General features: G+C 46.4%; 1 protein-coding gene across 1 annotated transcript; it reads right to left on the bottom strand.

Annotated features, from left to right (window-relative positions):
* Positions 1 to 1,003: 1,003 nt before the first annotated feature.
* MYLIP (myosin regulatory light chain interacting protein) lies at positions 1,004 to 19,115 on the bottom strand. The gene is made up of 7 exons (XM_079147087.1): positions 18,814 to 19,115; positions 17,521 to 17,711; positions 6,722 to 6,907; positions 5,373 to 5,570; positions 4,814 to 4,978; positions 3,564 to 3,984; positions 1,004 to 2,479 (listed from the first exon to the last, which is right to left on the bottom strand). The coding sequence occupies exons 1-7, from the start codon at positions 18,898 to 18,900 to the stop codon at positions 2,390 to 2,392; spliced, it is 1,338 nt and encodes a 445-aa protein (XP_079003213.1). The 5' UTR covers positions 18,901 to 19,115; the 3' UTR covers positions 1,004 to 2,389.
* Positions 19,116 to 23,519: the final 4,404 nt, after the last annotated feature.

The raw sequence follows: 23,519 nt of genomic DNA, 5'->3' as shown, positions 1-23,519 counted from the left end.
ACAGCACCTCATAATGCAGAGGTTTTCATGTTACTCACTGGACGTGCCCGTGGTCCAATGGGCGTGAACAATGTGATCAATTTGTTGACCTGCCATCCATCCACCTACCTGCTGACCTGCTTACCCTTCCCTGTCTTTCGATAAACCAGGCTAGTATTTTGAGCCTCCATGCCTAAGATCCCCACCAGTGCTAATATTCTAGAAGTCTGAATATTAGTTAGCCTCTGTACAGAGAGACAAGAGGGCATGTTGCAGGCTTAGTACATAACATGGGCACCCTGGGTCATTCATATCTTGAGGACTTAGAATTTCCAAGGTTGGGATCTACTATTCCTATGCCTTAGGCTTATAATAAATTTTGTGTTCGTTTTCCTGTTAAAAAAATTTTCTAACTCAATAATACTTAGTAGGTGTTCAATAAATGTGTCAAATTAAAAAATGAGTTAAGTTCTAGAAACTGACAGAAGATGGACTTCGGTGTAAGTAGAGTAGAAAACAAGTCTCCTGCCTCCCAGCCTTTTGAGTTATTTAAGAATTGTCAGTTACGCACACTGTACCACATTCTCTGCTCCACGGAGCATCTCCTAAAACAGGAGCACACCATGGTGTGTGTGAAGCCATCAGGGCCCAGCAGCCGCAGGCCGGCACCGTGGAAGAACCTGCCCAAGCTCTGCAGCTGAGGCTGTCCTGCGGGGCCCAGACCCATCCCAGCAGGCCCATGCCAGTCAGCTGCCCCTCACCCGGTGCCTTTCCACACACGGCTCCCTCCTAGTCGTTACCCCAATTTTCACTTTCCTTGTGCTTGTGTACATTACAGTATTTTTACCTACAGTCAACTCTACAGCCCAGAAGCACAGGGGAGAGATTAGCGAGGTGGAGTGGCCTCAGAGCAAATATCCTAACCATTTCAAATTTTCCATGTAGAACCAAATTAGATGCCAACTTTGATGCTATTGCTCCTTTCTTTTAACTGAATAAAAATGGCTTAAATGACAGTACAATATCTGTTTGCTTTAAATTCTTTATTATCCTGAATATAAAAGACGGAAGTCCTCTAGGATATAACAGAGTTCTTTATGTGGAAACATTATTTTTTTTACAAGTGAAAAAATAAATACCTCTTGGAATAAAGGCTTATAATGCTAATATGTGCCATAAAAAAGTAGAGTTTTAATATTTGACAAAATGTCTGTGCAAAGAAACAAATGCATAAACACATTACTGCTACATTAAGGCAATATGAAAAGTATACTCAGAAATCTCAGTAAAGTGACAGTGTAGTTCCTAGCTTCAACTCAGCTAGTATTGCACCCGATAAGGTCGTCTAGGTTTCCTGACACCCTAGAAAACCTGCTAGCTGACCAGCTTCCAAAATGCCCAAGTGGGAGTGGAAAACATGTCTAAGAACAGAGAACCAAAGGACCCTGTGGAGGGGTCAACCCGAAGAAAATCTAAGCACTTATTTAAAAAGCACGTACGCAAACCAAAGAACAAAAACCAAAACCCCACCGAAACGCACACAAGGAGGCAGCAACTGGCAACCTGTGGGAAGGCTGAGACCTCAGATGGTGGCAGCAAAGTGACGCCTGGGTGGGGCTGGAGCCCGGTGCCCAGGAGTGAAGGCTGGCCCTGCAGGTGCCTGGGCTCCGGTCTCGGGCGCGAGGCTTGCCCTTCCAGGGGAGTGCTCTCCCTCCCCAGTCTATGCGCGTCCACCAAGCGGAGCCCAGGGAGCCTGGCTAGTCACAGACCTTTACCCAAACTGGTAGCATCTGACAACCACAGGCTGGCACAGCGGGCAGGGACGGAACGGTGGACACCGCCTGCCCACTGCTGGTCCCACTGAAGCCCAACTGTCCAAAGTCACAGGATGGACTCTGAAGCCTGCCTGCATTCCAGTCATTCTTGAACAAGTTATAAAAACAGAAATGACATGATAATGACAACTATTTAAGAAAAAATTTTCCTACTAAAAATGTTCCGCACTCCATGACCTTACAAAAAGAACCAAGTAACTTTGTAAAACTAATTCTCACAAAACCTGCTGCAAGGTGGGACCTCGCCTCAGGACACGTCACGGAGACTTAGGAGGTCATTTGCCAAAAGGTCCCCATTTCTTGGCCACGCTGCCACTTACTGACACAGAAGACTCCACCTATCCCTTTGCTTGATCATAAAAAACCCAAGACCAGGAATGTGTCCGCGGCCGGGGTGTTGGCTCTGCACGTAGATGTTTCTGCAGGGAGGAGCCCTCGTGTCCCCGGCTTTTCTTCTCTTTTCTGTTTCTAAATGTCGCATGGCGGGGAGTCCGGGAGTGGATTTCTCCACGTCACTGCTCTCGCCTTCACACGGGTCAGTCTGTGGAAATACGGCGTGTCCCGACGCAGGACGATTAGATGATGGTGAGGTTGAGCAGGCTGGTGTGCGTGGGCAGGTAGACATGCTGCACGTGCTCCACACGGGACCTGCAGACCGGGCACGACTGGAAGAGAGGCCAAGAGCAGCGTTAGAGTGCCTCGGAGGGTGCCTACTGCACACAGGGGCCCCTGAGCCTCCGCCGCCAGGGTCTGTGGCTCAGCTCCACAGGGCACAAGAGACAAACCCTTCCTCCTGTGCCAGACGTGGCCCTATAAGAGTGGAGACCACACCTCAGGCCTCACGCAGGAGGCCGGTGGAGATTGGCCCTGGGCCAGCATGACCAGGTGGATGCCCACGTGGCCAGGAACGTGGGTGGCCGGCGCTGCTGGCAGGCAACAGCTCTCTATTCCTGGGGTCCTCAGCAGGCACGTGCCCTTCATCAGCACTAAGGGAGACTGTGGTACAGGCCAGTACATGGCTGCTCCCATGAAATAACTCATTGTCACAGCAGGACCCACTCTCAGGAAGGACACAGTGCTCCTGTGGACTTGATGTCCAGCCCTAGGAACTGGCGGACTGGTAGCTTCCAAAGGGCCACAGAAACCCACAGTGATCTTTAGCTGATGCTTCCAAGCAATGGAACCAAATAAAGAAGTTAAGAGGAAGCGTAGAAAAGAATAAAAAATGCCCTATGAGTACCTTTCATTGTTTGAAGTAATATGGAAATGAGTTTGACTTGCTAACAAGCAACAGCCTATCCCAGAGGGCCCTCGAGACATCAGCAGTAATCAAAGTGAATTCACCACAATGAACAACCCGTCCCTGGGCAACTGGACATGAACTGTAACGCCACGATCCTAGGGCTCCTGCCCAAGCGTGCCAGGCGAGTGAGAAAGGCCATCCCAGAGTGTCAGCCAACACCAGGAGCGTGGGGCAGCAGAGGGAGGCCTGCATTCTAGGCCTGGATTTAGCCACCAACTAGGTGCCAGAGCCACAGACCTCCTTCAGATGCTGGACCTCACCTCTAGAATCGGAGACGAGCCTACGACTTGGAGCAGTCGTGCCGGTGAAAGTGGCACGCTGACCCTCAGCGTCTCCTGAGGCCACCAAGCTCACAGACGCTCCAGGGAGAGGCGGATGCTCTGGGTTTGGCACGCGGGGCGTGGGCACGGGCCAACTACGGACGGCCTGTCGAGGTGGCCCCTCACCTGCAGCTGGGCGGCGCAGCTTTCACAGCACACGGTGTGGCCGCAGGGGCAGAAGGTGGAGTTGATGTCCTCCGCGCAGCACACCATGCACAGCATGGCTTCCCTCAGCTTGCGCAGCTTCTCCTGCAGCACCCGGGTCTGCTGGCAGCTGAAGCCCTCGCAGCTGCTGCAGTTCATGCTGCCGTCAGAGGACTTCAGGGGTGAGCTGGGGGGGCTCTGGTCGCCCCGGGGAACGAGGTCCACTACGCCGGCATTGTACAGAGCCCTCCGGGCATGGTCGTACACCTCCTTCGACGTTCTCTTGATGTCGAAGACGTACTTCTTGCCAAGGTTGATGTTTTCATTCAGAAACAGAGATGCCAAGTGGCCCTTCAAGTCACGGCTGTACTGCATCATGACGGCACTGGTCACTGTGTCACACCTGTGAGGAGAGAGTGGACATCTGCTTCAACACCCCAGATCTAGGCAGACCTCCGCGTCACCTCCTGACACTGCTCCCACCAGCAGAGTGGTGTCAGCAGACATTCTCGTTCTTGGCGCGCCTGGAAGGTGCTGCTTCCCATTCTGCATGTGCCACACAGCCTGGCCACTCCACCTCTGCCCTGTTCCAGTCCCTCTGAAGTCCCTATAAATCACCCACGAATATGGAGACAGTGACCCTCTGCTCTTTCTCTAGGGCATGAGCTGCAGTCCACAGCAGCTTGAGGAAGAGAAAGGACATTTTTCTTTGAAGTGTTTGCTTTTGTGTTTAAAATGTCGACAATTTGTCCATTCTGTTCCACAATCTGTGTGTCTATTTTAAACTAAAATATTTTAAGACTGGCTACCAATTAAAGTTTCTGGCTTTACTTTTGCCAGATATTTCAGTCCAATCACAACTCAGCTTCGAAGTTCCCTCTGGAATGAGGGGATCAATATTGTTACTAAAACCCTCACAGAGTAGGTGGTAGTGAAGATTCGGGCAGCATCTCCCAGGAGGGAAAGACGACCTGCCATCCTTCTGCCATGAAAGGGCAAAGCTGCAGCAGAAAGGTCGGCCACCCAGGGTCACCTCCAGAAGGCAAAGTTAGGGAAGGAAGGTGAGAGAAGCAAAGGCGAGCAGCCCACGCGGGTGCCCTTTCTGTGGGGAAGCAAGACGACGCTGATCAGGACTCTACTGTGACTGAAGAGATAGGATGTCCCACAGAAGCCACATGCCACCTCGTGTCTCCGAGGCACAGTGACGCTCTCCAGGGCCCCGAGGTACGTGCCTGTAGAAGGCGTGCGTCTCGGTGATCGCTCGGTAGAGCCCGCTGGCCGCCCTGGTGCTGATCATTTTAAACAGGAGCACGATGCTGTTCCCAGACTCCTTGGTGACCGTCAAGTACACGTTCTTCCCTGACTGGGTAGCCATCTGCACCACAGGGTAAGCTATCCTGGGAGACAGGAAGACGAGTGTGAGCAGAGGGTCCCTCCTGCCCACAACTCAGCAGGAAAATCACACACTGGATCTGGAGCAACCCATAACCCTCGTTCCCAACACCCAGGCAGACCCCAAAGCAGTCACACGACGTGAAGGACTGCAGCAAGTCTGGGGTGGGTGCACCCGAGTGTGTGGAAGTGAACAAGAGATTTTCAAGGCAGTGAACTTGCTTCAAAAATACCGTCACAGTGACATGCCGTGGGTCACATCAACACGTGGTTATTAGGCCCAAGTGAAATCCACGTGAGCACGCCAGGGGGACAGTCGCTTCCTCAGAGGACTGCCCGTGCCGTCCCTCCCCCTTCCTGTTTCCATGATGAGAGACTGGGCACGCGGTGCCTGCTTACCTATTAATGGGGCTGAAGTCCTCCTTGCAGACCGAGATGCCCTCGGGCCCGACCCCGATGAGCAGCTTCTGCCCTTCGCTGTCCCTCACGGAGTGCCACTCTATGCCGTAGTTCTCCATGGCAGACACGATCTGCAGAACCTGGTACTCGGCTGAAGCCTGGCTGGTCCCCTCCAGCTCCCTGTGCTTTGCGACAATGCTGCAGAGGAGCCAGAGGGCGGGGTCACACAGAGGGACCAACTCATAAAGATCGACCCATATGGTCCTCTCTAGTCCATGACGTGACACCGTCATTCAGGAACCACAAAACCGTCCACTGCATATTACTGATGTTTCACTTACTGAGTCAACGTGTTATAAATACTACGAAGACCCTGTTCAAGATTGAACACTTAGGAATGAACTGAAAGAATTATGGAAAATCTCTAAAATTATACCTAGAGAAAGTTAGGTGTTGGAAGTCCTCCTGCATCTGTCTACACAGACTCTGAAAGCTTCACTGGAATCCAGCATTATAAAGGGGCTGATTAGATCATCTGCTACTGAAGAATATGAGCACTTATTTTCTCTACGAGACAGACAGTCTCTCAGTGGCCCCTGGTGATCCTGCCTCCTGATACCTGTAGTGTAGGCTGGATTCAAGGCTGGCTGCTAATGAACGGAGTACCAGGGAACTCAGGGGATGTGACTCACTCTGAGATTAAGTTACTAAAGACTGTTTCCCTCTTGGCTGTCCTCTCAGGCTCTGAGTTGGTCAGTCACCTTGGGGAAGTCAGCAAACACATCAGGAAAAAGCCCTCTCTGAGGTTCACATGGCAAGGGAGGGAGGCTGGCCAGCACACCACAGGGGCTATCCTGGAAGGGGGTCCCTCCCTCAGGAACCCCAGGACTCAGCGAGGCCATGGCCAGATTCCCAACCTGGAGATTCTCAGTCACAGAGATAATGCTTGTAGTTTTAAACCACCAAGTTTTGGGGTATCCTGTCATGCAGGTCTAGGTAACTAAGATGCCCACTGGGCCTCTTGATCTCATTCTTGCTGGATGAAGAAAACATCAATATACATGACAGACTTTTCATTGTAGGAGACTTAAGTTTTTAAAAGTTGAACATTTAAGAAATTCTCATTATGTGTAACATTTCATATAAAGGCATTTATTTGTATAAACTATGTTTTATGTTTGTAAATTTCTGAAAGAAAAAGCTTAGGAATCTTTTGAAAATAACTGGTTAAACTGGGCAATGGCCTGGTGCAACCCCACAGATGATCTGTACCATGGATTCTCTCTCCTTGGGATATTCTTATCAAGTTGCGAGCTCTGTGCACATCTGCCGGCCTGGGGCAGCCTCACCTGTTCAAAGCAGCACTGGAAAGCTCCTTTGCACACAGCTCCTCATAGTTATACTTGGCAGTGTTCTGGTTATAGTCCCCAAACTTGGTCTGGGCCAGGAGGGCACTGAGTTCCACTGCTTGCTCTGGGGAACACTGGAGGTGGCCTGCCAAGAGGGACTCCTTGATGTGCAGGAAAAAGATGTGCCTGAAAAGAAAAGGAAGAATGAGATCAGGCTTGGGGAATAACTGGACATCAAGCCCAATCTGCTGGGCTGGGGTGCGGCTTAGTGGCGTGGCGCTGGCCTGGCATGTAGGAGGCCCTGGGTTCTGTCCCCAGCACCAGAAAAACCAGACACAAGGACAAATACAACCTGCCCAGCAATTTCACAGTCAAGTACTTTCCTTTTAAGGAAGGAAAACATCAATTTAAAAAAAAAATCACACTGAATACACTTATCATGACAGACCCTTTTTAATCAGGAGCATTAAGGCAAAATAAGCCCGAACACTAACTTTCTCTGGAATAAAACTTGAAATTCAAACAAGACATCCAATGAAGACAAGTTCAGTAGCTGTCAGGTCACAACATGTTTCTGCATTGCTTTAAAATAAATAGTCTTCATCAGAAAAACTCTACCTTGAAATGAATTCTGACGCAATCTTGAGCAACTAATGAAAAGAGTGCCTCACCTGCTTACAACCCGCATTTCTAAGAATACGTGCTCCACCTCAGGGCGGGCAGTTCATTAGCACCTTTGAAACCAAGCTCTCCCTCAGCTTCTTTCCCAAGCCCACCCTTCCTCCAATGGGGCCAGACTCACTTTTGCCCCCATCTCCGCCTACCTGCTGGTCTGAGAGCCCTCAGAACAGCGCCCTGCCCCATGCCTCTAGTCATGGGGCCTGCTCACAGCTCCAACGGCCAGAGCGTCCCTCCTCCAGCCTCTGCCATACCCCCTTGCAGGCCGCCATTTCTTTGCTCAGATCCGTCAAGGGGTCCTCACTATCTGCTGAGGAAGCACCACGGTGGCCTGAAATCTAGGTTTCTCTGCAGTCCAAGGCTTCCCAGTCACAGCTGTTATCATGTCCTCCAGCCGCTGTGCCCAGGGATGGGACCACTCCTGTCCTTAGGAACTCTGGTCTTGCTGCTCCCTCTGTCCTGATGGCCCTTCCTCCTGGATACCTGGGTCTGTGTGGCATGTGCGCCACCTCCTCCTTGTCACGGTGCTTGGTGTTGTGCTGTGGGTAGGGTTTAGACAGCTGCATGGAGGATGACTGTGCAGAGCTCCGTAGGTGCAGGTGCACCTGCGGGCGTCTGGGATTATTTGACACCTGACCTGGGTTTCACTCTGTTTGAGCCTGTCCCATGTACGACGCTGCAGTCGACACGTGTTAAAAGGTATGTCCGTCACGCTCACACGCTCCTGGGGAAATTAAGATATTGTTCATATTGTCCAAAATTCTGGAAAGAGTATCTAAACTGCCACAGAAAAGGTTGGTCTAGGTTACAAAATGTGTCCCCAGCAACTGGAGTCCTAACCTTACTTAGGGGACTTGTGGTTACCTCTGAAGAGTGCTTAAATGCCACAATATCCCTCCCGATGATAAATGGGTTATGGCCACTGGTAATGCTTGGACAACTGGTAAGCCCAGTCCCCTTGCACCAAGTGTGACAACCTTCCTCCAGCCTCACACCCTTGTGCTCGCACACGCCACCTATGCAAGACATTCCAGGCAGAGGAAGAAGAGGAAGGAGAGGGTGACGACAAACCCAGGAATCTTGGGATGTCAGGCAGGGAGAGCCACCGTCACCTTCACCAACATCCAAGGCCAATCTTCTGGGCCCCAATATTGATAACAGAACATTTAAAATGATCAAACTCAGCCAAACACTGCAGTTTTCTCCTTATTCAAAGCCTCCATAAAGAAATCTCAGTAAGAACGCACAACAGCCCTGAAAGAAGGTAAACATGGTTTTTATTAACCCAAACATCTGTTAGTCTTTAAAGTATTTCTGACATACTGCTACACTGAGAGGGGTCTCAGCCGGGGCAAAGAAATCATCAAAAAACAAACAAACAATCCCCAAAACCCTGGCTTCAAAATAGCTGTCTGAGGAGGGCCCTGCATTTCCACAGAAACCTGGTGTCACAGCAGCGCTCGGGCCTCAGAAGGCCTTTCATACGGCCTCCAGGAGAGCTCGTCTTGTGACATCCTTCTGTCTGCCCATCAGGAGTGCCTTTAGGAAACTACCAGCTGAAGGCAGGTTCATGCTCAAGAAGAAATCACGGGAGAAAAGATTTGAAGTTATCACCACCAACTAAGCCTTCTCAGTCACTGCGTACGTAAATGCCTCTGTCAACTTATTTTCCTGGAATAAAGTTAGAAACGACTTCCTGTTTCATTAAGTAGCAAGTCCAGCCTGCGAAAGGAGAGTTTCAAAACCGACTCCATTTCTTTTCCTAAAGTACCCACACCCACTTCTAGAAAGACAGCTGCCAAGTCAGAGGCGCAGCAGCAGCAAGTGGCCACATATAAAAAGGGCAGAGGCCTGACAGTGATGTGCATCCCCTCGAACTGGTCAGAAATGGGAGAGGTGGGGACAACGGGCGCACCCGTGTTTTCTGAGCACAGTCCAGGCTGGGCTGGGACCCACCCGCTAGGCAGAGACCCTCCCTGCTGTTCACATCCCGCCCTGCCTGCATCTTGCAGTTTCACGGCTGTGAAGCCACCTTTCATTTCGAGTCAGGAAAGGTCCGTCGGGCAGTGCCTGTGCCCAGCCCTAGGCCGGGATGCAGGATGGACATTTCTGAAGGAACTTAAGCTTTGAGAGTAAGGAACACATCCAAGTAACCCAGCCACAAACTGGCCACTGGGTGACAAGTGTTCACTCCCCGGACAGCAGTTGGGGGTGGGCAGCCAAGGTCAGCAGCTCGGAGGAGCCACCAGGAGACGGAGGGAGGAGGGCAGAGCTCAGAGCGCGTTTCCAGCAAGGAATTCCCTGGGAGCTCAGGTCCTGCCAGCGGCTTCCACGCAAGCTTTAGCTCCATTATCCTCCCCGCCGACCATCTGGCCTGGGACTGTCTGGCCGGCTTCTGGATCTTGCCATTCCTTTTTTTAGGTGAGCAGGGTGAAAGGTCACCAATAACATCAAAACAAGCAGATGCAGTCAAAGAAGTCGTGCCTGACATGGTTTTTTTTTCACTAAAGATGGAAAGTGATGACATGTTTAGTTCGACACAGACGACACCCCACATCGCGACAGAGGGAAAGGCTTTCAGAAGAGACGACTGTGTCATAAACACAGACACGTGAAGGCGTCCTACGGACATGGAAGCTCAACTGCATTTTAAAAATTTTCTTGGGGTTCTACTTTGAAATTAACTCCTTAAATTTTACCTAGTCACTAAGAAAATGGAAGTCACATTTTGGAGCCCGAGGTAAAACACTCCAGCTAATTCATATCTGGACGCCATGTATACAAGTGAGTCTCACCCTAGCATTAGGGAAGGTTTGAAAAAGTGGGGTGAATATAAGAATATGCTCAATTTTTTTAAAAAAATTCTTAGTTGCAGATGGACACAATACCATTATTTTATTTATTATGTGGTGCTGAGGGTCAAACCCAGTGCCTCACGCATGTGAGGCAAGCACTCTACCACTGAGCTACAGCCCCAGACCCCAATTTTAATTTTAAGGATCATATAGTCTTAATGTTTTGTTTCAAGTCATTGTAAATTGCTATTTTTAAAATTAATGCCTTGATAATGTTAAGGAATGAAGTTAAATCATTTATCTTTTAAGAGTGTGTAACCAGAAAACCCTCCTCTGAACGCTGGCTTGTCTCTGAAACAATCACCCAGTCCCCAGAGCAGAGATTTCTATACTCCAATTGGGACTGTGGATCTGCTAGAGGTGGAGGCTACTCTCCGTTACTCAGTTACCACCCTCCAGTCATCTTACAAGTTACACCATTTGGAGATCTCCTAGGGACAAATGTAAAATACCTATATCCAGATGCACTATTATACCCCAAATTTAAGTAACTAACCTAAAACTTCCTTAAAAAGGCTAAGGAGCTATTTTCAAAAAACTCAGTTACTAGTAACTGAACTGTATTTCTCCCTGAGAACCAAGACTGCCTCTAGTTGTGGGGAGGAGGCAGCTGGTCCCTCACCTCGGTCAGACCCCACCACAGCCCGCCTCCCACGCCTCCATCCAATGAGTCACTTAACCACGTCAGTTTATTGCACATCAAACTCTGACTGCCAAGTTACATTTAAAAACTATCAAATCAAAACGGAATTGCTAGGAGAGTTTTCCGTTTTCTATCTTAGAACAGAACAGAAATCAGTTCAAGATGGATCCCGGGCCTGCGTGTAGAAGCCCAAACCATAATGCTACAAGAACTAAGCGAAGAATCTTCATGACTGAGGGTGGCAGAGGTTTCTCAGACACATTAGCAAATGCCACAGAAGAAAAAAATGGATAAATTAAAACTTCACCCAAAGTAAAAAACACTTACTCACCAAAAGGCATAAGAAAATAGGCAAGCCACAGAGGAGATATGTTTACAGAAGTTATAGCCACTAAGGACTGGTATCAGGGACAAAGAAATTGTACATTTTGAAAATAAAAGCTAAAAATAAATAAAAATGGGTAGAAGACTTGAAGACGACACAAAAGACTCAGGAAAATTCCTGAAAAGATGATCAACATTATCAAGCAGAGAAATGCAATGAGAACCCAGCACCCTCCCACCACGTGCTAAGGGAAGGCCAGCTGGGACGTGGGGGGCGGGACTTGCCCCTGCTCTTCATGGAGAACGCTCTGGGGAATGGCTTGGCAGTTTCATATAAAACCAGTCACCTACTCCATGACCCAGCTATTCTGTTCTTAGGTATTTATTCAAGAGAAATGAAAACACATGTATCTACAAAAAAAAGGACTTGTACTAGAATGTTCATAGCAGCTTTGCTCATGGAAAACAGGTGTTCATCAATAGGCGTATGGATCAACAAACAGTAGCGCACTCGTAAAACGGAGTACTATCCATCTATAAAAAGGAATGATCCACTGATACATACATCAATATGGACGATCTCAAAAAAGTCTGATGAACAAAAGGCTAGAATACAAGAGCATGCACGGGGGGTGGGGATGTGGCTCAGTGGTACAGCGACTCCTGGTCGGTGTGAGGCCCAGGGTTCCATCCCCAGCACTGCAAAAAATCAAAATCAAAATAAAAAATAAATTCAAAACAGCATTAAAATACCCTCAGTTTTTTTCAAGCACAAACTGCTTGATTCCATATGTGCAGAGTGTAACAGGCACAACATAACAAATCTATGATAAAAAAAACACAATGGTGGTCCCGCAGTGGAGTGGGTGGAGGTAGGGAACAAGTGGGAACTGATCTAGAAGGAGAGGGGAGAACTTTCTGGAGTGGTGGTCATGTTCTAAATCTTGATGGAGGTCTTGTTCAAAGTAGCACATTTATCTGTCAGAACTCAGTAAGTGCATTAGGATTCATACACTTCATGTAAAATTTTGCATCAAAAGTAAAAAAGAACTGTATGCAAACAGGGAGTTCTAGTCAGTGAAAGATCCACTGACGTACTTAGGAAAAAGTACACTTATAACAACTTATTCTGAAATGCATTAAAAAGATAGATTGATGGATGGGTAGAGGAACCAAAAAAAAAAAAAAAAAAAAAAAAAGGATAAATACATAAAAAGCAGGCACAGTAAATAGTAGAATGTAGGTGGGGCTCTGTGAGTGCTGTAAAGGCCTTCAACTTTTCCGTAAGCCTGAAATTTCTCATAAGCAGCTGAGAAAATCCTAGTTGGGTCAAGATTCAGAACTCCACCTAGATCAAATCAGCACATACGTCATGGAGGGCTTGCAATATTCTCATTAGTAAATCATGACCAAGTACTGACCAAGTCATCTCTCTATTCAAACTTAAGGAGGTTCTTTTCAAAGTCCCAAATACAAAGCTGGATGATGGAGGTATGTCCGCAGGCCTTGCAGCAGTTAAGAGTGGAGAGCAGCCAGAGGGGACTGCCAACTTCAAGTCCCCCACTGAAGAGTACCACCACTGGAAAGCATCAGACCTGCACTTCTGAAAACTGCTTACTGCCTCCCAGTGTGTCCCTGTCAGGCACCAGTCCAGGCAGGCCTGTGGCTATGGATGCCATCTCCTTCTCGACAGCCTAGACTGGCCAGGAAAGCACTCTTCCACAGTGCAGGGCCAGCTGAGGAATTTTCAGACCCTATCACCTTTTAAATGCCTTTGGATCACAAGTTGTTTGCCAGTCCTGCTGCTGGTATGGAGAGGGCTGAGACCAGGCTGCAAGAGGACAGCAGAGGAGTCCATCGCTGTGTCTGCCGCTGCCCCACGTGGTCACCCTGAGTCTAAGTGCCTTTTAAGTAATTAGGTTTTATTTTAAATGCCCTTTAAAAAATTTCTTTGACCCTTCATGCTAATATACACATATCGGAAATTCAAAGAGACTGAAGATGCCCAGATGGGATTCTTTTGACTAAAATAAATACCATGTAATAACACAAACATCCTATAGTCTTAGCACAAAGAAAAAACTGAATAGGTAAACTAGAATACAGACATCCAATTCATACTTTCCTTGGAAATATACACACGCCAGATTTTACCAATTTTACTTTCCTGGGGCCTGTTCTGTATTTAGAAAAGCAAGGAAAAAAAAAAAAAAAAAAGGAAAAAGTGCTACTTTAGGATGGTCAATACAAGAACATTCATGATGCCTTTCCAGTAGATACATACTGCTGCAACTGCTTCTTAAACCCTGACCCACCCAAGTCACCCAACAGTAAATCATGTAAGCAACCGTTCCCAACACAGACAAGTTAAGAAAGGCTTTGAGCATGATTTTCAGGCACGAGCAGGAGCCAGTTGGATTCAGCTCTGAACTGGACTGAAATCCCCACATTCCAAACTTGCCCAAAGTTGTCATGTGGCATTTTCTCTTGGTTTCATGATGCCATCTTTCCTAAATTTCTATGTTCATGTGATTTTTTTTTTTTTTTTTTGGTTGGGAGACAGGGAAAAAAATTGAGTTAATAAGTACTTAGAACTATAAATTGGCTGAAATTAGATAAAGTAATGCTGTAGCTTAAGATGGATCTGAGCCAGGCACCCTGGCTCACCCCTGCAGCCCAGCTGCTCTGGAGGCTGAGGCAGGAAGACTGCGTGAGCCCAGCATGGGCAACACAGGGAAACCCTGTCTCTTAAAAAGAGTATACAAAACAAAGAAACAAAACCATCTAAACATCAGAAAAGGCCCAGGGGAATAGCTGTCCATTTTAGATTAAGAACTAATAGTCACAATAAACCGGTGGTCTGAAATATGGCAGAGGGGGCAGAAGAGAGGAAGGCAAGAGATGCCAAGCACTGAGCCAGCTCTAAACAGAAAGAAATACCACATGACATTTTTTAATGGTGATGTTTCTTTTAAATATTGTTATTCTATTTACAGAAGCAAACAAAAACTTTGTTTTGGCTAGCCATTAACTTACTACAGAAACTTTGTATCAGTTAACCCCATTTTTATTTCTAAATTCTTAATCACTGATTGAATAATTATTTAATAAATTAGCACTTGCTAGACTCTGGGGATGCGATGTTGATGGATTTTAGAGTGACTGACAATAAACAACTGTCACATAAGTAAATGTGATGTTATAAGCTCATTAATGCCACAAAGGAAAGACACAGAATGTCTGGGGAAAGTGTAGTCTCCTGCACAGAGCTGCAGCGGGCTCCGCAGGACTGAGGACTGAGCTCAGGCCAGGACGGCAGGAGGTACTAACAGGGCACTGGTCAACCTTGTCGTGGCTGGCGTCACTGAAATCTTGATGAAATGCAGTGTCCAGGATCAGGGTGTGTGTCTGAATACTCAGATGAAGCATATACATCTCTAACCTCTGGTTTTGAAAATATTGGCAAAATTCAGTCAGAATAAACAAAAGCCTTTGAAGAGCAAGAATTTCCATGACAGTTACAATTTCAGATCTACTTCCAGAATACATTAATTTGTCTCACTTTTTGTTTACATCAACAGCATGGCAAACATCTGCTGAAAATACCTGCTGTCTCCATCTCTGAATGATGCCAGCTAGTCTGAGGAGGACTCTCCTTTCACTTTGAGGCAAACAACCATCTGGGTAGAAGAACCTCATCTAAAATGAGGCCAAATCGGAGACCAGATTAACCCTACCTACCAAGCCTAACCAATACCAGATATGTTTTCTCTGTTTTCAAAGGAACATTAGGAAAACATTAAGGAAATCATACAGATGAAGCAGAAGCCAAGGGGAAAAAGCTCTGGCTAGCAGGTTTTCAGAGGCAATCTCCTCCTGGGCTTTCAGCTGGGCTCAGGCCCAAAGGCCTGTAGGGCTGGTAGTTAATGGCAGAATGGGAGCTAGCACCCAGGGCTTTTGCCTGGTTCCAAAGATAAGCAGGCCTTCCTGCTTGTTACTCTAATCTGATGTGAACTAGTATGTTAACTGCCCCCAGTTAGGTCAGCTCCACCCTGAGCAGGCTACTTAATTGTCCACAGAGGACGACTAAGCCAGGATGTTTGGAACCATTTAATAAACTGCCCAGCCACTTTCAGCACACTAAATGCCCCCTCACGACTTGACTTACTAAAACATCAATAACTGGATTGTCACAGCTGCATTTACTCACTACATAAGCACATCAATTGTATTTTCACAGTGTTTTATATACTTCATAACAAAAACTGGAATATCAAAAAGCTTATCAACAAGTTTATTTTGCTAAAATATCATTAAGGGGAAATAAGTGTTTTTGTTCTTCAATGTCATGCATACAAAAACAATGCTGATTGTAAACTGGACCTAGTACAACTGCTGATGCCCTAATTAAAAGGTACAAATGGTAATTACAAATCACTTTATCAAGTTATTAAAGTAGAATGTGATATAAACCTTAGGGGGCATTTTCTTAATTTGTATTTTAGCCAATCCTACACATACATACAAAACAAGCAAAATTCACTAATATATTCAAAGTCAAAAGTTTAGATCACAGTAACCTTTCAATAGGATTTGAAAAAGGAATTAAAATCAATTAAAATTACCCAGTCGAACTAGCTAGACACATTCTTTGAGTGCTATTAGCTATAAATCTCAAGAGTCAAAGTCAATTCAGTCAAGAAAGGAAAAATCAAGAGAGGAAATTTGATTCAAGTTCTAATTCATAAAATGTCTCTCATTCTTGCATGAATAAAATGAATTTGATCATTGTTACTGACCCAATTACAGGAGAGCACAGGTAGAGACCACCTAGTACTGAATTATGAAGTATGAATGCTTTCACAATACAAATGTATTATGCTATTATCACTTCCATTGTTTAAACGAAGTATCTGGTCCTCCAAGTTTCTGCAGGTATAAAAAATCAATTTGTGTCATCCAAAATAGGGTTGTACCGGGAGATGCTGAAGTAACTACAAAATCATAATATGACTACACAATAAAAAATTCAATGTTTTGTTATATTTTTTCTTTTACTCTACTGCAAGTCATGAAGTGAAGTGCAAAGTAGAAGCTTTCACCAATTAGCTTTATATAAAAAAATTCTGATTAATAAAGACAGCTACAACATCATTAGGCATGGAATGACTTGAATATTTTGCAAGGTATTTTCAGAAGCACTAAGAATGCAAAATGCTAGCTTCCTTCAGAAAGTAAATTACACATTTCCCTCAATCTTTAAAGCTCCATATAGCAAGGCAAAGTAGGGATTTCAAATTCAAATGAAAAATTATAAAATGTTTCTATCAGTTCTTTGGTAAACAAACCAAAAAAATGACACGTTAAAAAATCTTAGGGGATTTTGCTCACTCATCATTATTCAAAATTCTCAGAATCACATTTTTCACATGCATGGCAGATTTCCAAGTCAAAGGATTATGAAAAACATTGGTGCTTAGATTCAGAGTTCGCTGTTTTTGAAAGCAGTCATTTTCTTTTTTCGACATGCCACTGTAAGATTTACGGCTCTGGCATTTCAGCAGTAAATATTAAACATCACTTTCCTCGTTTGGCACATCCTTGAGAAAAAGTATCAGTCCAGAGGGAACACAGTTTCTGTTTGAAAAAGGAGACCTCAAGCTTCAGTTGTCTGCTACTATTGGTAGGGTTATTATTTATTTTTTAAAAATAGAGAAATTCAACAGTCTAAACAACAGACATATTTAATGTATCTGTGGGGTGGAACTCGGTTACAGTGGCCTTCAAAGAGCTCTTTTAAGTTTTCATAAAACTTAAAAACTTTTAAAATTCTGCATGAAGCCAGAGCTCTCTGCTACACAGTGTAATCTGACACTAGACTGAAGAAGTTAACCAAGTTTTAAGTAACCCAAGAGGAACTGTTTCCTGCTTTCGGTTAGAACAGTCCACAGTGACCTGTAATAACACCATTCGGGCGAGGTTACTATAGGGCATGAGATGCTGCTATCAGGAAGTCAGTCTCAGAGCTGTTTCTTTTTGTTTGTCCGTAAGAACTCAACCCTGTTCTCCCAGTAAGTTTATAAAGACCACAAAAAAAACAAACAAACAAGAGCTGGAAAATGCACCCAGGCCAACTATGCAGCAAAATGGAGTATAATATGGGAAACCAACGTAAGTTATGAGGAACTCCCTCTGCATTAACACAAATTTGCCTGGAGACATCTCTGGGAGGGTGCAAGGAACCCCCCTAAAGGATTCAAAGGTGTATTTGACACTGGTTTACTTTGGCCTCGCTTTACCTCGTCTGCTCCTGTAAGATGAGATGAGGCTCCACGAAGAACTTGACTCTCAGCTTAAGCCGGTAGGGCGCTAGCCCATCCATCTGCTGGGAGATCCGGTTTCTCAGATTTAGCCATAAACTTTCACCTTTGCTACCCGTAAACTGCAGTCCAAAATAATCAACTTCTATGATTCCCAATCGCCTGCACACCTAAAACAAAAAAGGAACGCAGGATGAATGAGCAAATGGTACATGTAGTTAGAGCAGACCCAAGGGCTGTATCTAAGATTACCCCATGATTTTTTACAAAGTCCACTGGTGCTGCAATTCTCCATGTAAACGGGGAAAACAAAATTCCAAGCCTGATGCTGAAATCTAGCTGGCATGGAGGTTTGTCCTCTCTTGAGTATCAACAGCATGATCGACTGCCATAGAGAAAAGGGAGTCCCCAAAAGTAGTCTTGCAAAACGCTCAGGAGGGGCACCCACAGGGTATTTTCCCTTTTATTCCAATCTCTGGAATTCCCTCCACCAGCACAATCTGCACAGCTGATTTGGCAGCCTTATTATCTGGACAATTTTAACCATCTGGATTCCAAAATACAAACACAGTGAGGAAAGACGCCACAAGTGTCAGCTAAGCTTTTTCCAGCTAAGCGGTTTTCCAAACATCTCAGGTCTAGAGGATCTGAAGGCAGGACGGTTCACAGGGATCAAAGGCTCTGCTTGCCTTACCAACCATTCATGCACTGTAGGGCACCTTTCTTCACTCTCCCCGAATCACATGCTTAGACAACCTAGCAGCAAAGAGCCCAAACCTCTCCAAGTCCTCTCTCCCCTGCAAATCCGAAGCAGGTGAATGGGCCATTTGAGAAGCAGAAGGCGACAAGAGCCCGGCTTGTCTGCCAAGGAACCCGGGGACCCAAGACTGCCTCGAGCCACCCTATTCTGGCACGCGGGTGGCGCTGCCAGGCCCTGCGGGGATCCCGCGGGCGGCATCACGCGCACACCTGCAGCAGGTGTGCTGGTCCGCCTTGTTTGGGGAAAGTAACGGGTTAGGGGACAGGGTGGCAGCTCCCAGCTGTGCCCGCGACCCCGGCGCTGGGGTCCCAGGCGCGCGCGTCCGCTGCGCCCCACATGCACGCCCGGCGCGCCCCACGCCCGCGGGGAGGAGGCGGCTCGAGCCCGGCGCCTGGGGCGCGTTCTCCGGGGCCGCCGCTGCAGCGCCGCTGGGCCCCTGGCAGGCACCGGGCGTCCGACAGGCGACGAGGCCCCTCGGCTTCGGGGTGCCGGCCGGGGCCCCCACCCCTCACCTGGTTGAGACAGTCCTCGCCGTTGGCTTTCGCCTCCACCTCCACCTCCATCAGCACCGCGTCCGGCCTCGTCACATAGCACAGCATGGCTGGGGCCGCTGCTGTCGCCACAGCCGCCTCCTCTTTGGTGTCGCGGAGCTGCAGGGCTCGAACCCAGTCCCGGGCTCGACGAGGGCCGGGCTCACTAGGCTGCAGCCCTGCAGACGCCGGCCCTGCACCCACGGTCGCGGCTCCCGTCCCCGCCACCCCCTAGCCGGCCCGCCCGGCCGCCAGCTCTCCAGCCCTCCGCGGCGCCGCACTCCAGCAGCCCAACTGCCTGCACCGCGACCGGGACTCCTCTGATATAACGGCCCCGCCCTCTTCAGCTCGCGCTCCCGCCAATCACCGCATCTCTGCCCCTCCTCCGCAGCCTCACCAGCCAATAGCAGCGCCCGCTCCGCCGCGGCCCCGCCTCTCAGCGCCGGCTGAGTTCCCCCGGCCTCCTGGGGAGGTGGCAGCTTGTGGGCGCCTAGAGCTGCGGAAGGAGGGAGGCCCCGGAACACACCCGCTGCCTCTGCCCGCTGGGCGACGCTGCCCCAAGCGAACTATCGTCCTCGGCTCCAGCGGGGACGCGGCTCCAGCGGGGACGCCTCACTGTCGGGGCTTGAATTTACGATAATTAAACGCTTCCAAGCTGCCACTATTCTCCAGGAGCGGGGGTCACTCCAATAACGCATTTCGGTTGTGAAAGCAAAAGGAGAAAGAGCAACCCAAAGACTAAAGAGAACTCTTTCCCACCAGGACTAGCCACAGTGGATTTGTGGAAGGCAGACTTGTTCTTTGGACTTCATCATTGAAAAAACAAAATCCGTGTATAAAAGTTTTTACAGTTGACCAGTAAGCCAGGTAGCTTAGTCTAGTGTTTCTTAAATCAACCTTTTCCAAGAGTTTCTATGCACTCCGTTTTGCTGAATCAAAACACCTTACTGCAGCGCGCTAGGCCCTCTCTCAGGTTGCCCATCGTATCTTGCCTCATCTCACTCATTCATTAAACATTCTCGGAGCTCCTGATACCTTGCCTGTTCTTTATCTCAGACGACTGGTTGTTATCCCCATCTTCAAGGTAAGGGGCTCATCTCAGGATCCAACCGTTGGGATTACCTCAGTAGTAGCTATTAATAATTAAAGGTCTACAACTCATCATTCATTTACTACATATTCCTCTTTGCCAATCTTTTACTTGGCCTTCCTGTTTGGTTTCTTAATCTGATAAGCCAGAAGATGTGGTTTTCAGCTTTGGACCCTTGGAAAACTTACTTCATCTCTCAAGCTGTGATGTCAACAGGAAAATGGAGGCCAGACGTCTGCTCCGCCTTCACCCAGCATTCCTATGAAGCATATCAAAGATAATAAAGCTCATAAGAGCATTTGAGTGCTCCCTGTATATGTAAGGAGAACTGTGTCAGTTCTGTTCCCGCCTGCTGATGACTTCTGTCTCTGCCCCTTTCCCGAGCATCTCTGTCTCAGTGTTCTTTATTTCTGACAACTCTGGAAGGATATCAGAGCAGATGCTATAGGCGGGATCGTACCATAGTCCTGTCACTAAAGCCAGCTCTGGGTAAAATTGTTTTGTCAAAGCCCTGCCCCACAATGATGCAGAAAGATGTGGGCAATCTCACATCTTTGTCTCTTATGAATGTGTGTCACAGTTATTGTGCTGCTAGAATCGTCCCTGATGGCATCAACTCTTGTTCCTCATTCTCTTAATTCCAGTTCACCAATCTGGGCAATTTATCTGGAAGATAATATTTGGGTCATTGTTATCTAATCTATGCTTAATTCCTAGAAATTTCAGAACAGGGAAAGGAGGCAATGGAGAACCCAGTTGTATTGGTTAATATTTCTGTTTTGAAAGGCAAAACTAAAGGTAGCTAACAAGTGAAATGGAATTTAGGGGATTGATTTTGGGAGTTCATAGAATCAGTGGGGACCAGGCATGGAAATGAGTAGAAAGAGGAAATATTGGTTGGCCAAGAAGAAAAATAAACAAATGAAACAAGCAAATACCAATACCAACACCAAATTCCCATATTGTGCAGCAACTGATTTAAAAATAACTTATATTTTTGGTGTTGGCAGGGTTTTTTTTTTTTTTTTTTTTTGCAAAAAAGAGTTCACATTTATTTAAAAATAATCTAAAAAAAACAAAAAAATAATCTAAGCAGCTAAAATGGTTTGTAGAAACAGAAAATGTCTAGCAGTTTTTTAAAGTTTATTTTTAAAATCATTTTTTTTTTCTTTTTAACAATCATCACTTACAAAACAGTTGGAGAGTTGAGATTGACAGGGATATTTCTAATCCAAACCCATCATGCTCCTGTTATGAAATGGTTGGTAAAGATTCCAATTGTTATGCAATTAAGGATCACCAGAAAAAAACTGAAGAGAAGAATTTCTTAAAGCAAAATAAAGCTGAAAACAGGAAAGAGACATTTGGGGAGGGGGGAATGAAATCCTGATGTCTAAGAAGAAGAAGAATACTGAGTGGGACATGCATATGGTCCCAGATGCTCTGGAGACTGAAGTAGAAGGATCGCTTGAACTCAGGAGTTCCCGACCAGCCTGGGCTACCTGGTCAGTCCCTATCTCTTAAGGAAAAATAATTATCATATTGGCTTCTCCTAGCATATACAGGATATATGAAATGATGATCTCTCTCTCTCTCTCTCTCTCTCTCTCTCTCTCTCTCTCTGGCTTCTCTCTTGTCATTTCTTCCTTGAGTTGAGATAGGGACTGGTTAGTTAAGGAACAGGAAAGTCTTGTGAGCTGGTCAGGAAGCCCATTATGTTTAAAAGCCTTGGTTAGGGAACAGAAACCCACAGTGGAATTACTTCCTAGAGGATTCCACCATCTGTTAATGTTACAGAACGTCTGGAGCCAGTTTCAAACCCCATCTGGGTCCAACTCCAAAATAAGAGATTCTGAACATCCGGGGCGGGAGGTGGGAAATGTATTGGATGGAGCTGCGATTGAAGCAGAGAGGTGCTCTGTATTATTGGTGTCTGCTTTCTTCTGCTCTTAGTTAGCTATCGTCTTCAAAAGATAGCATGACAACTAGCTTAGTAAAAATGTCGCCTGTATGAATGTCGATTTTTTAAAATAGAAACTATAATGAAGTGGTAGGGTGTGTTTAACCCAGTGGAGGCCTAGCTGTTTGAACATGCCCAAGCTCCTCAGATTTTCTCTCTGTCCCGTAGTAGGCCATAAGACTGGGTGCTGGATAATATTTGTGGGACACGATACAGTGGTCTTCTGGCTGCAGAATCTTCCAGTTGAGCCCTCGGTCTGCTCTGGATGGTTGGGTACATATTTCTGCTCATTTAACTCTCAAGCATAGCATGTGCCATGTAGGAACCCATGCTGGGTCACAGAACAGGCCCTGGGGAGAAGAACCTTTGTTACCTGCCACACTCTCCCCTCTTCTTCACCTCTCAGTGTGCATTTTGTAGGAGGGAAGAACAATTAACCACTGACTGAAAAACTGTCCTCTTGCTTCCACACATTATTCAGGCTAATTATTCACATAAGTACCGCTTCATCAAGCCCAAGTGTGTTAGAACGTGTTGAGTGAGCTGAAATTTCTAATTTGAAATATTAGCCTTGTGAGACTCAGGAGTAGTTTCATTTGATCCTAGCCCACCATCAAAGCAGAACATCTCATTTCCAAAACTGGATGTATAAAGGTTAAAAAAGAAGAAACAGGAAAAACAGGCAATATCCATATTGAAAATCCTGGGAGATCTAAAATGGCATTGTCTTAATTAGCTAGTTGCTGAGATGATTTTTTTTCTAGTTATGAGGGTAGTTACTATTCATGGTAGACTACTTGAAAAAGTCAGAAAAGTACAAAGAGAAAATGAAGTACCTGTCATTTTATCAGGCATTTCTATTTGGCATTGATGTTCTGTTGTATTTTGTATATGTTGTGCTCTAAATATTGATTACTATCTAATCCAGCATTTCTGGAAACATCTCAAGAAAGCAAGAGAAATTTAAGGTGTGGAATTCTAAACCTAGTATCATGATTATTATAAGAATTTTGATATTGCTGGGCGCGGTGGTGCACGCCTGTAATCCCAGCGGCTTGGGAGGCTGAGGCAGGAGGATCTCAAGTTCAAAATTAGCCTCAGCAATTTAGCGAGGCCCTAAGAAACTCAGTGAGACCCTGTCTCTAAATAAAAAATAAAAATGGCTGGGGATGTGACTCAGTGGTTAAGCACCCCTGGATTCAATCAAAAAAAGAATTTTGATATTAAGAAAATTATAGGGGCTGGGGAGATAGCTCAGTCGGTAGAGTGCTTGCCTTGCAAGCACAAGGCCCTGGGTTCGATCCCCAGCAGCCCCCCCCCCCAAAAAAAAGAAAATTATAGCTAGAACAATTAACACAAAAATTCCAACTACTACCATTTCTCAATCCCTTTCTTCCTTGAAATACTAACTGTTCTCCCATGTGTTTCTTTCTCACTACTAAAATGCCCTGAAAGGCTACATTTTGGAGTAGACTTCCTTTTCTTGGCAAATATCATTTAGCTGAGAGATGCTCAAAGCTGGGAGATAATTTTCAATGTAGAACGTTTTGTTTAGCAATATTATTTTGCTACCATCTTCATCTGGTCTGTGTTCTAGAATGGAGTATGTGTGGCTGGGTGACTTACACAGTAGAGACA

Source organism: Sciurus vulgaris, assembly GCF_902686455.1.
Source record: "Sciurus vulgaris genome assembly, chromosome: 7".
NCBI lineage: Eukaryota > Metazoa > Chordata > Mammalia > Rodentia > Sciuridae > Sciurus > Sciurus vulgaris.
The sequence above is the reverse complement of the archived record's forward strand: the minus strand, read 5'-3'. Positions and strand labels throughout refer to the sequence as shown.